We start from the raw sequence: 13,261 nt of genomic DNA, 5'->3' as shown, positions 1-13,261 counted from the left end.
GGAAGAAGGTTCTAAGATGAGGAACAATATTCCAAAGCAAGAGTTTAGCCAGATAAAGATACTGGAACAAATCCAATGTGTTTGGAGACAGAGTCAAGTAGAGTTACTATGAAAGTCACCCTTTCCCAGCAGGTGGCAATAGCTCTCCCAGAGCATTTCACTTTGTTACCATAGGACAACTCTCCCCAGAATTCCTTCCTTTCTTCCTTCCTTCTTTCCTTCTTTCCTTCTTTCTTGAACTCAGGGCCTTGTGCTCTTACTTGGCTTTCTTGCTCATACCTGGTGGTCTCTGACTTGAGGTATGCCTCCAACATAGTTTTTTGTGGATTGATTGGAGATAGAGTCTTACTGGAACTGTGATCTTTCAGGTGTCATCTCTTGAGTAGCTAGGATTATAGGGATGAGCCAGTGGTGCCAGGTAGAACTAGAGTTTTCTAATGAACTGGGACCAGCTTGGTCAACACTTTTTACCCACAGCATCAGGAATAGTTTTCCTGCAGCAAAAGAGAAGACACAATTTTTTTAATTCTTGATTGCAGTCACTGGATTGCAAATTCTATAGGAAGAAGGCCTAACATCTCTTTGTTCCTGTACCTCAAATCGGTATTTAAAAGGATTTGTTGACTGAGTGGTGCCAAGGACAAGAAACAGAACACTGCAAAGAGATCTTAGAGTTATGGACAGAACTTGGGAGGAAATTTTGTCCTTAGTTCTTTTAGTCAGCGGAGAGCAGAGGGGAAGCAGAGATTTCAAAAGCTGCAGGATCATAGGAGTTAAGAGGGAAGCTGCAGAGCCAGTTTTCCTGGGTGCCAAGCTAGCTCTCAGGGAGTTTAGACAAGTTATTTAAATCCTCACGGCTCCAGTTTCTTCCTCTGCGAAAAAAGATGAATGATTGTAACTAGTAAATCAGTCATGTGGATAATACACATAAAGGGAGTCCTCAGAAATGATTTCCTGTGGCCATTTTGTGGAGAATGAAGACGATGCAGGAGCCATTGTTGCTGAGGACTCCAGGGCATCTTCAACACTGCGGACCAGATCCCAGGGGTTGGTTCCAAGTGTCCTCAGACTTTAGCAGCTGTGTCTTCTTTCTCTTAGTCCTAACAGGATGAGTATTAGTGTTTTAGAGATCATGTCCTGAGCTGCACGGCAGCTGCATGGCAAAGTAGCAAATGATGTAGGTGAGTTGTCAATGTTCTCTGCTTGCACCAAGTTTTGAGTAGATGATTTAAGAAATGATGTGGGTGAAGCCTTTTGTCAGAGGCCAGTACTGTACCAGTATGGAATAGTCACTCACTCTGCTGTCATGACTGACAGTCATCCAGTTTGCTTGGCCACTTCTCTCAATCACTTTTTTCTGTATTTCTAGGCAGAAGTGTGGAGACAGCCAGTTTGGAAAGAGAGCAGCACCATCTTGATAGGGAAGAAGATGTATATCACATTGTGAACGATGATGAGGCCTTTTCTGTGGATCTGGCCAGCAGGCCCCCTGTCCCTGTGCCCCGGCCAGAGGCCAGTGCTATTGGTTCTCACCCACTACCTGACAATGAGCCCTATATTTCTAAAGGTAAGTGTGGCAGAAAAATGAATGATGCTCAGCAGGGTTTTCAGAGCACCTTAGCAGGAATTTCTTGGGTCCTCTGGATTTCTGATCTGTTGCTCAGAGACTGCCCTCTCCTGGGTGGCCTCCAGCCAGCCTCAGGAGATAGTGTCATAGAGGAAAATCTTGTTCCTAGAACAGGGGCAGTGATCACATTCAATGCTGGCCTTGCTGGAGCTGTTCGTACCTCTGCATAGGCAGAGGAAAACAAGAACCCTGATAAAATTGTATCTTCTTATTCTTCTCATTACTATTAATAATTAAAAATCTAACATGTATTAAAATCCAAAGAGTTCTCTACCAGAATATTTTTTTTCTGTGTGTGTACCAATTCTAGGGCTTGAACTCAGGGCCTGGACACTGTCCCTGAGCTTTTGTGCTCAAGACTAGTACTTTACCACTTGGATTCACTTATAGTTAATGAAGAGCAGAGGGGAAACAGAGATTTCAAAAGCCACAGGATCATAGGCTCCATTTCTGGCTCTATTTGTTTTGTAGTTAATTGGTGATAATAGTCCCATGGACTTTCCTGCCCCAGCTGGCTTCAAACTGTGATCCTCAGACCTCAGCCTCTTGAGTAGCTAGGATTACAAGCATGAGCCACTGATGCCTGGCTAACATTTCTTGGTGTGTGTGTGTGTGTGTGTGTGTGTGTGTGTGTGTGTGTGTGTGTGTGTGTGTGTGTGCGTGCGCATGCGCACCAATGCTAAGACTTGAACTCAGGCTTAGGCACTGTCTCTTAGCTTTTTCACTCAAGAATGGTGCTCTAGGGGCTGGGAAGTTGGTTCAGTGGTAGAGTGCTTGCATTGCATGCATGAGGCCCGGGGTTTGATTCCTCAGCACCACATAAGCAAAAGAAAAAAGCTAGAAGTGGTGCTGTGGCTCAAGTGGTAGAGCACTAGCCTTGAGCTGAAGAGCTCAAGCACCCAGGCCCAGAGTTCAGGCCCCACAACCGGACTCCCCCCCCCCAAAAAAAATGGTGCTCTACCACTTGAGCTACAGCTCCACTTCCAGCTGGTTTTTTGTTTTTTTTTTTTTTTGGTCCAGTTGTGGGGCCTGAACTCTGGGCCTAGGCACTGTCCCTCAGCTCTTCAGCTCAAGGCTAGCACTCTACCACTTGAGCCACAGTGCCACTTCTGGCTTTTTTCTTTTTTGCTTATGTGGTGCTGAGGAATCAAACCCAGGGCCTCAGGCATACAAGGCAAGCGCTCTACCACTGAGCCACCTTCCCAGCCCCTCCAGCTGGTTTTTGGTGGTTAATGGCGCATAAGAGTCTCATGAAACCAAGTGCTGGTTTCCTGAGATCTCAACCTCCTGAGCTGGGATTACAGGCATGGGCCACCATTACCCAGCTGGTATTTCTATTTTATTGGTGCAATTTTAAAATTTGGATATGAATAACGATAATAAAACCAATATTGGATGCTTTCATGAGCCTTTCCAGGTTTTGACTCATTTAATTCTCATGACAATTCAGTAAGATACTATTATAATCCCTCTCTACAGAGGCAAGGAGAAGTCAAGATGAAATGGATTTGAATCCAGTGAGCTTCACTCAGAGCCCAGGGAGCCAATGATAGGAGATACCCTACCATTAAGACAATATTTGTCGTCTCCCAGTTTATTATCCTTTTTATGACTCTGTCCCTCATGGATGACTTCATTTGTCTTAGTCCCTGTGGAGCCATGCACAAATTTTATCTGTTCTGCTAAGAGTTCTGTCTTGCTGGTAGGCTTGTTACTCGGGTGGTACTTCCTTTTATTTTCAGGCTTCAAGGTCGTCCTTGGCTGCTTCAGCTGTTCGTAGAGCTAAACACACATCTTTGCTCCCTGTACCCTTTTCCTTAGTAATTCTGTTCTCTGGCTGACCTTGACTTTCTAAGTTTCAGAGCTTGTCTGTTTGGCCTGTCTTTATTTGGAAATCTCTGCCCGCTCTCACTGTTGTTTCTTAGACTTTTCATTTACAGAACTGCATAAAATGGACATAGGCATGCATTCACTACTTTTTACACAGCATTTTAAGATATGTATAAAATAGTATACATATTTTGATTTTGATAAAATATATAAAGTATTAGAGAGCTCTTAAGAAAGAAATCCTTGGCTTTTACTGAAAATATTCTTTTTTCTCAGTTTTTGCAGAAAGAAGTCAAGAACGGCTTGGGAATTTCTATGTTTCCTCAGAGAGCATCAGAAAAGGTAAGCCAGGTTTTGTTTGAAGCTTCCTGTTTCATGAAGTACACTTCTAGGGGGTAGAGATGTTTGTATCACAGGGATTTCCAAATATAATAACAGCTCTTTGGCATACACCAGAGAGGCCCAAGAGTTACTGAGCGTGGAGTTGTCTGAGAATCTCTTAGGGATGGTAAAAGGAGATAGGAGGGGTTTGAGGCATCCTAGTAAATGATACAGAAATCATTACCAAGGCAATACTATATTAGAATGTGTCCACACAGCACATAAAAAGACAATACAAGCATTGAGGCCGATGCCAAGATCCCAGGGAGCAGCCTAGCCTCCAGTCTTTACCTATGATTAACTCTTCGTGGCTATCAACTTACCCTGTCCATATTCACTCCGCTATGCTTTGACTCAACTTTGATTTAAAAGACCTTTTTCTTATCATTGGATCACAAGTTGGGCATTCCATTTTTCTAAAGAAACTTGAAGGATGTTCAAGAAGATAAATGCTCTCTTTATTTTCTTGATTAATTTCCTTGTGCTAAATAGAGACATTCAGTATTAGCCCACTGAAGATTTTTTTTTTGAAAAGCAGCCATCACACCATCAAAGCATTTGAAGGTGTCCTGAAGGATGACAGTAGTAGGAAGTTGGAAATAGTCAACTCATGCATTTCCTTTCTCATTCACCTCTTTTCCAATACTATTAAAGATAGATTTGAAAAGGCAGACCTTGGAGAAAGGTATGTGAATGATATAGACAGATGACTGAAAGGTTGGGCAGGATAATGGATAAACTTAAGTCTTTTTCAGTGCTCGCTAGAGAAGCCATTTCTGTTTTTCCTTCTTATCAAGTCCCTGAATCACATAGGATCTGTGGAGAAATTTAGAATCAAGTGGATTTGAGCAATAAAATGTCAAGTTGTCCTCATGTAGTCCAATGCCTCCATCACCTCTTGCCTGCACAGGGATGGTTGATTTCCTTCTTCTCTAAAGTCTCCAAAGCAGAGAACTGTATGTGGAATATGGGGGAGAGGCTGGCACAGAATAACCCAAGGATGGCCAGCTGGAACCCAGAACCTGATTTGTGCCTGTGTTATTGCACCTGAGTCATGACTCATTGGTATTTCAGTCTTCTCTGGCATTTCATGCCCACAAATCTACAATCATTGCACAGACAGGGCTGGCAGTGGACTAGGGAAGCATCTTGGATATATTTTTCAGCATATTTTCTTCTAGGAGTAGATTGAAGTCTAAAGCAGTGTGTGTGTGTGTGTGTGTGTGTGTGTGTGTGTGTGTGTGTGTGTGTGTGTGTGTGTGTGTGTGTGTGTGTGTGTGTGTGTGTGTGTGTGTGTGTGTGTGTGTGTGTGTGTGTGTGTGTGTGTGTGTTGGTACTGAGGGTTGAACCCAGGGCCTCTCTCTATTAGTTGGCTTTGTTTCTCAAGGTTGGCATTCTACCACTTGAGGCACAGTTCCACTTCTGACATTTCAGTGACTGGAGTTAAGAATCTCATTTCTGCCCAAACTGGCTTTGAACCTTTATCCTCAGATCTCAGACTCTGGATAGCTAGGAATTCAGGTGTGAGCCATTGATACCAGGCTTAAAGCAGTAAATTGCCTTGTTGTTGTTGTTGTTGTTGTTGTTTTGTCAGTCATGGGGCTTGAACGCTGGTCCTGGACACTGTCCCTTAGCTCTTCAGCTCAAGGCTAGTGCACTACCATTTGAGCCACAGCACCACTTCCAGTTTTCTGAGTAATTTATTGGAGACAAGAGTCTCACGGACTTTCCTGCCCAGGCTGGCCTTGAACCATGATCCTCAGATCTCAGCTTCCTGAGTAGCTAGGATTATAGGCCTGAGCGACCAGTGCCCAGAAAAACAGTGGTTCTTAAATGGGGATGATTTTGCCCCTCCATCCTCTGAAGATATTTGGCAACATCTGGGGACACTTTTGGTTGTCACAAAGGGGGATAGGCCAGGGATGGTCCTGAACATTCTACAGTTCACAAGACAAATCCACAGCGAAGAATCATCCAGCCCCAAATGTCCATAGTATTAAGGTTGAGAATTATTAGTCTAAGGGTATCTCAGTAATAAAGGCTTAAAGATTTCAGCTGATGTCATACCTCCTTTAAATGCTGCAGCCTTCTCTACTCTCACTGATAGGCTTTGAAATCCTTGGCTGCTTCCCTCTCCCTTGATTCCATGTCCCATTTCCTCTCCTCACTTTCACGTGTAATTATTCCTTCAGGCAGTGTCCCCTGGAGCCTGTGACCAACCTCATTATCACCACTTGTCGGTTCTACTCTCCCCAGTGGGGAGCTGTCAAGCTGAGTTCTGCTTTTCTTTCCAGAGCCACCTGTGAGACCATCAAGGGACAGGCCCCAGTCCAGCATCTATGACCCGTTTGCAGGGATGAAAACACCGGGCCAGCGGCAGCTCATTACCCTGCAGGAGCAGGTGAAGCTGGGCATCGTCAACGTGGATGAGGCCGTATTGCACTTCAAAGAGTGGCAGCTCAACCAGAAGAGGCGATCTGAGTCCTTTCGCTTCCAGCAGGTAGCCAGCTGTCTTGCTGTGGAATTTGCTGTAGGTCACTTCTCCACTGAACAGAGGAGGAAGCAGGCCAGGCTGTCTTGTGTGTTGCCATGGCTAAGCCATGGCTGTGTCTGTGAACATTTCTAGATGTCCTTGTGAATCCATGAGTGTGTATTATGTCCTCTTGCCTGCAACTCCACATACCCAGGTTCTGCTGTGCATTTCACTCTGCATTTGGCCCTCTACTTCAGCTTGCCAGTTTTTTGGTCTTTCTTTCTTTTGTTCATTCATTCATCCATCTCTTCTTCCCCCTCTCTTCCTTCCTTCCTTCCTTCCTTCCTTCCTTCCTTCCTTCCTTCCTTCCTTCCTTCCTTCCTTCCTTCCTTCCTCTTCCCTCCCTCCCTCCCTCCCTCCCTCCCTCCCTCCCTCCCTCCCTCCCTCTCTCTCTCTCTCTTTTTCATTCCTTCTTTTTTTTTCTTCTATTTTAGATCAGGCCTTCCTTTTTTTATACTTTATTTATTTTTTTATTGTAAAGATACTATACAGAGGGTTATAGTTACATTTCATTCCTTCTTTTCTTCTTGTGCTGGTACGGGGGCTTTGCACTCAGGGACTATTGCTCTCAATTGGCCTTTTCTACTTAATGCGAGCACTCTACCACTTGAGCTAATCCTTCAGTTCTAACTTTTTGCTGGTTAACTAGATCTAAGAGTCTCACTGATTTGTCTGCCTAGACTGACTTTGAACTACAATCCTCAGATCTCAACTTCCCAAGTAGCTAGGATTACAGGCATGAGCTACCAGAGCCTAGACAGCTTTTCCCTTGAGAGTTTCTCTGTCTACTCCTAGTAGTTCCAGGTGTCTCACAGACCATCAATCACTCTTTAGAACTCAAACAGAAATTGGAAAGCTCCCAAGAAATATGATTAAAGAAAAAGACAAGTTGCAGATATAGCAAATCTTGCTCATTCCTGCTCTGTAGTGCTTTTTCTCTTGTATCTCCACCCCCCACCCCAGGGCCACATCCACTGTTGCCTGCATCTGGCCTGCTTCCTCTCCTCCAGATAAGGGCTCCTTGCCTCCACCTCCACCTCTTCCTTATTCAGTTTACCACAACCTTAATACATTACCCACCCCACAACTTTCTCTATTTTCCTGCTGCTTCCTGGATGAGTCTTAGTTTCCTCAGCCTGCAAATGCAAGCCAAACCCCTCCTCCAGGCCTGCCTCCTGGGACTCTCTCATAGGATCCCTCCTCAGCTACCTAGACATGTTCCCACAGGGAATGAATGCTGAGGTACCTAACATCCCTAGAATGCTGTCATATGGGTGTTGTAGATGGGCTGAAATAGAAACGGATCTTGACCTTCACATTTCTATTCAACATTTATTGAATGACTACAGTGATCCAATTGGCAACATTACAGAAAGGCAAATAAGCTGGTCTCTTGTCTTTGGAAGCTCACAGGGCCACTAAAGAGGCAAGGTACATATGTGCACACACACAAAAGCATGCATGGAAGTGTAGTCTATGTGTCAGATAGTTAGTGTGGACAGCATTAAGGACTGGAGAAAGTGGCCCTGACAGGCTGGGACAGAATCATAAAAAGGAAGCAGTAGCCCTCAAGGTCAGGGAGTGAGGAGAGGGCAGTCTCCGAGGAAGGAATATATGCAGAGTGTTTGTGAGAGTGTGGGAGATGGGTTTGTCTCCTTGGTGAATGTGGAGACTGGGAAGGTGAGGGCAGGCAACACTCCCTACTTGTGGAAGAGAAGTCTTCCCCTCAGGCAGAATTCCAAGAGGACTTGAGTTTCTCTGGGGGCCAGCTGCATTGTGGCATTTAAATCTTGAAGAAAAAAAATCTTTTTTTGCAGTGTGTGATAGATCTTGCATACATTTCTCTCTTGAGAGAGTTTGAATGTTCAAAGGCATACTGTATACTAAAAAACAATAATATTCTTTCCAGGAAAATCTTAAACGACTAAGGGAAAGCATTACTCGAAGACAGAGAGAGAAGCAAAAATCAGGAAAGCAGACAGGTATGTGGCTTTCCCAGTGGCTGCTGTCCTTGACTCGCCTTTCAGTGGTGGTCCAAAGGGGCAGACTGCTTCACAGCACCTGTTCATAGAGCTGACTCTCCCATCCCCCTCAGACTGTGAAGGCCTTTCAGACCCAGTTTTCTCTTGTTGATTCTATAAACACTTTAGTACATGGCACACAGGAAGTGTGTTCATTTGTCTTCATTGTACATTCCCACTGAGATTCTCTAGCATGGTAACCTCAGTACTCAACCCTGGCCAGCCTTCTAGCAAGAGGAGCTGGCAAGAAAATGCTTTAAGAGGCCCCTCAGTAGGACCCCATGACATAATGATTAAGTAAAAATCTAGCCCTGTTGGTACACAAATTCCATAGTCTGCATCCAGCTGCCTTTGACAGCTGATTTTCATGAACCGGCTCAGGCTGGTAATACGCTGGTCTCCACACAAACCACCCCCCACCACAGGCCTTTTTTTTTCATACCTGAATTCATACAAGTAGGCTGCTCAGCAGCCCCCTCCTCCATGAAGCCTTCCTGGACCACTGCACACTGGTACATTCTGTCCTCCTTCAGACATCTATAGAACCTACTATGGTTTCTGTGCACCTGGCACTTCTGTTCCACTGTTCTAGTTATTGTCAACCTGTTCCTTCATCCCAGGGCTTCTGTCTCCAAGGCACATCCTGAATCTGGTCATTTGTGACTATTTCCTGTACCACAACTGCATCCCAACCACCACCCCTTACAGGGACTAATGTAGGTACCTCTTCAATTGCTACTCACCCTCATGTTTGCTCTTGCTCCTCCACAGTTTTTCTTCCAAATGGCAGTCAATGCCCTTCTTGGAATTAAAAAATTAAACAATGTCACTTCCTGCTCTAAACTTCCCAGGGATTTCTGCCCTACTTAGAAGAAAAGCAAACATCTCCATGACCTCCAAGTCTTTACAAGATCCTTCCCTTGCCCCTGCCCCCATGACCCCTTTATATTGATCTAATAAGCAGGAACATTTCTCTCTCCCTCAGGGCCTTTGCACTTGTTCTCCTGTCTTTCCCCACATCTCCACCCATTGGTCCTTCTTCATCCTCAGAGAGCCTTCCCTACCATTCTCTCAGAGGAGTCCTCCACAGCTTACTTCCTGTTTTCCCTCTACTCAAGTAGCACAGACCAGTGCTTACACTTCTGTCCTCATGGTGAGAGACCAGAGCCAGGCCTCCCTTCTACAATAAGTTCTAAGAGAGCAAGAATATGTCTGTGTTATACAGTACAAGGAACTCACTGAGACTTTGTTGAAATCATTGGTTTCAAAGTAAAATATCTGGAGATAGAAGTTATTCATTTTAAAAATACTCACCAGGTGTCAGGTACCTGGCAAGATACAGAGGCCTATGAGTCACTGTCTTTGCCATATTAGCTTCTGAATCATCTTGCGGTTCATGTAGGTCTGGTTCTTCCTGTTAAGGACTGTCCCATGATGCCTAGTGCAGTGTTTCATAGAAAGTAATATTCTAGTGAATGTTAATGATGTTGACTGTCGTAGGGAAGTGGGACGAAAGCTGGAGAGCTCATCCTAAGACTGCTGAGTCTCTAGATTTTAAATTTATGCCACCATGCCCCAAGCTCACACACGTCTGTTTCCTAGTAGAGAAGAAGAGAAAGGCAGAAAGTCTGCCTCCAGGTCTGCAGTCTTGCTGGGGACAGATAATAGGGTTCTAGGTAAAGGGCTGAAATGCTTTAAAAAACAAAACAAAACTTGAGCCCATGATCCCAAAGATAGAAGCCTTGATTAAATGAAACACCTCAGCAACATGAAGCCTGTGATTTGCCGGTGTCTTTGATGTCTGAAGACCCAGGAGTTGCAGTGTTAGTTCAGTGGCCTGAGCCTTCTGCTGGATACTGGTGGCTCATGCCTGTAATCCTAACTACTCATGAGGCTGAGATCTGAAGATTGAGGTTCAAAAGCTAGCCTGGCAGGAAAGTCCATGAGACTCTTGTCTCTAATTAATCACTAAAAAGCCAGAAGTGGAGCTGTGGCTCAGGTGGTAGAGCTCTAGCTTTGAATAAAAATGCTCAGGGACAGTGCCCAGGTCCTAAGTTCAAACTGCAGGACTGGCACAAAGAAAAAAAAAAGAAAGAAACAAAAAAGGAATTTATAAATAATATATGTGTTATCTAATGATAATGGCAAGCCACAATAAGTATAATCATTATAGTTTAAAAAGCAAAACAAAACAAAATTCTGTTCCAGGCTAACAAGTAATAAGTAGTTTATATGCCCTAGTATATTCTAAACTCCAATGGTCAGTGTCTGACGTTCTTCAGATGAGCATGGGTTAGTCCTCCACCTCCCACTCTCAATAACCCTCTGACAAAGAATTTTAGGTGCATTATTTTTGCTTTTTTATATTAGAGGTTTTAATCAGTACCACAGTTTTTAAAGATTAAACTATATAGGGCTAGGAATGTGGCTTAGCAGTAGAGTGCTTGTCTAGCATGCATGAAGCCCTGGGTTCAATTCCTCAGTACCACATAAACAGAAAAAGCCAGAAGTGATGTTGTGGCTCAAATGGTAAAGTGCTAGCCTTAAACAAAATAAGCCCAGAGACAATGCCCAGGTCTCGAGTTCAAGTCCCAGGACCAGCATCATCATAATCATCATCATCAACAACAACAACAACAACTATATATAATTGGACCTTGGATTAGTCAGTTTTCCATCACTATAACAAAGACCTGAGATAATCAATATATAAAGAAGGAAAAAAGTTTTATTTTAGCTCCCAGTTTTGGAGGTTTTGGTTTACAGTTGGTTGACCATGATGCTTTTGGGCCTGTTATGAAACCGCACATTATAGCAGGACTGCTTGAGGAAAGTGAGAGAGGAAAGACTACTTGGGCCTTTGGAGAGCATTCCAGATCCAAGTTATAGCAATCACTGAACAGGAATGACTAGGGATGGCAAGAAGTCCAAATGGAGGACTGTCCTACCTCCCATCCCTAAGAACATCTTTGTTTGACATTTTTTGATAAAATAAAATATACACACTATAAAATTCACCATTTGAGCTGGGTGCTGGTGGCTCAGGCATGTAATCTGAACTACTTAGGAGGATGAGGCCTGAGGATTGCAGTTTGATGCCAGCCTGGGCACAAAAGTCCGTGAGAATCTTATCTCCAATAAACTACTCAGAAAAAGCAGAGAGTAGCCCTGTGGTTCAAGTGGTAGAGCACTAGCCTTGAGCACAAAGAGGCTCAGGGATAGTGCCCAGGCCGAGAGTTTACCCCAGGACTGGCAAAAAAATAAAAGCCATTTCAACCATTTCTAAATGTACAGTTGGCTTGAAATACATGTATCATGCTATGCACCCTTTAGCACTTCCCCTTCTAGAACTTTCTCATAAGGATTTCAGAGCTAATGGCTGGTCTGGAAAGTGATCCTAGAGAACAGAGTAGGGGTAGGGAAATGGCAAGGGGAAGGACTCAATGGAGAATACCAGTTCAGAGTTATCCCACAGGAGGAGCAAAAAAGCTAGCATTTAGACACCAGCTACCATCAGTTCCTGGCCTATGAAACTGAGGCACTTGAAATTTGGCTTCCAAGGAAAACCTCAGGCTATTGGAAGTTCGACTCTGTCCTATAGGCTGAGGCCTAAGGGCATCAGCGCGTCTGTAAAAGAGAAGCCATCAATTATGATATTACTTACTCAGTAACTCTGTAAGCCTTGATTATGTATTTACCCAGAAGCTTGTAATGACCTGCTCTGTTGTTTTTTTACACAAACATCTTAAAGGGTCTCAGAGATGCTGCATATATGCTTATGGGGCAGGAGTAGGAACTGGGGTGGGGTTCAGTGAATGAATTAGAAGTCACCAGGTGGGAGGAAAAAACTAAGAGAGAGCAAGAGAAGGGGTTACATTATCCAAAAAGAAATGTATTCTTTACTTGACTTATGTAATTGCAACCCCTCTGTATATCACCTTTATAATAACAATAAAAATTTTAAAAAGAAGTCACAGGGTGAGGGCCACTGCAGCTTCTTTTAAAACAAATGTGTTTTCTATGTTGAGCTTCTGTGGTTACTAGAGGAAGGAATTCTGCTCCACCAGACCCAAAAAGTGTTAGAAAAACCAATAACAAATGTCATATTGATCTAGAGGAACATTAAGGTTGATGATTGGCATTTCTGCCTGAAAGACTTTTCTAAGAATGTAGTCCACTGTAAACACAGGGGCTGAGTCTGAATGTGGGGATCTTTAAAGATAGGTTAGAACACCAAGGAGTGAACACTGAACCTCTGCTCATAACTTGCCAGATTGTCTTTAGCAAACCCAGAGAGGGCTTGGCTCTCAATAGGCTGGTGCGGGGCAGAAATGGTACAAGAAATGAGCAAAGGGCCAGGGCACCTGTGGCTGGTGGGACACCAGGGCCCCATAGAAAAGACAATCAATATTTATGTTCTGGGTGTGTCCTGTGTATGGAGCTGGGGCCATTCCTTTAATCCCTGTGTGCTTCAGTTTCCTCACTGGATGATACCTGACTTACCAATTGACTGGAAAAAATGTTGTGAAGCTTCAAAGGGGAAAAATCATGCAAATAAACGTACCTTAGGAAAGTACTGATCAGTATGATCCTGGAAATCATTCCTCCAGTTGAGGCTTTGTTTTAAAAAAAATTAGACTGGCTCTACTGGATTTTTAAAAAACTCTTCCCACCCTTACTTTTTCATTTGTGTTCTACAAGAAAACTAGAGAACTGGATGAGGATGGGCAATCCCACTTTGAAGTTAGTCAAACAGGAATGTCCCTTACACAAAGGTGATTTTTCTTTTTTTCTTTCTTTCTTTTTCTTTTTTCTTTTTTTTTTTTTTTGGCCAATATTGGGGCTTGAACTCAGGGTGTGGGCACTATC

General features: G+C 43.7%; 1 protein-coding gene across 2 annotated transcripts in view; it reads left to right on the top strand.

Moving 5' to 3' along the window:
- Positions 1–13,261, top strand: part of LOC138830116 (phosphoinositide 3-kinase adapter protein 1) — a 116,994-nt gene that overhangs the window by 88,604 nt on the left and 15,129 nt on the right. For both annotated transcript variants that reach the window (XM_070026521.1, XM_070026522.1), the window contains 4 exons: positions 1,370–1,567; positions 3,734–3,799; positions 6,133–6,338; positions 8,281–8,353. In XM_070026521.1, coding sequence (XP_069882622.1) covers positions 1,370–1,567; positions 3,734–3,799; positions 6,133–6,338; positions 8,281–8,353 — 543 coding nt within the window. The remainder of the gene's footprint in view (positions 1–1,369; positions 1,568–3,733; positions 3,800–6,132; positions 6,339–8,280; positions 8,354–13,261) is intronic.

The sequence above is a fragment of the Dipodomys merriami genome, unplaced genomic scaffold, assembly GCF_024711535.1.
Source record: "Dipodomys merriami isolate MVZ:Mamm:240054 unplaced genomic scaffold, mDipMer1.0.p SCAF_184, whole genome shotgun sequence".
Lineage (NCBI taxonomy): Eukaryota > Metazoa > Chordata > Mammalia > Rodentia > Heteromyidae > Dipodomys > Dipodomys merriami.
The sequence above is the reverse complement of the archived record's forward strand: the minus strand, read 5'-3'. Positions and strand labels throughout refer to the sequence as shown.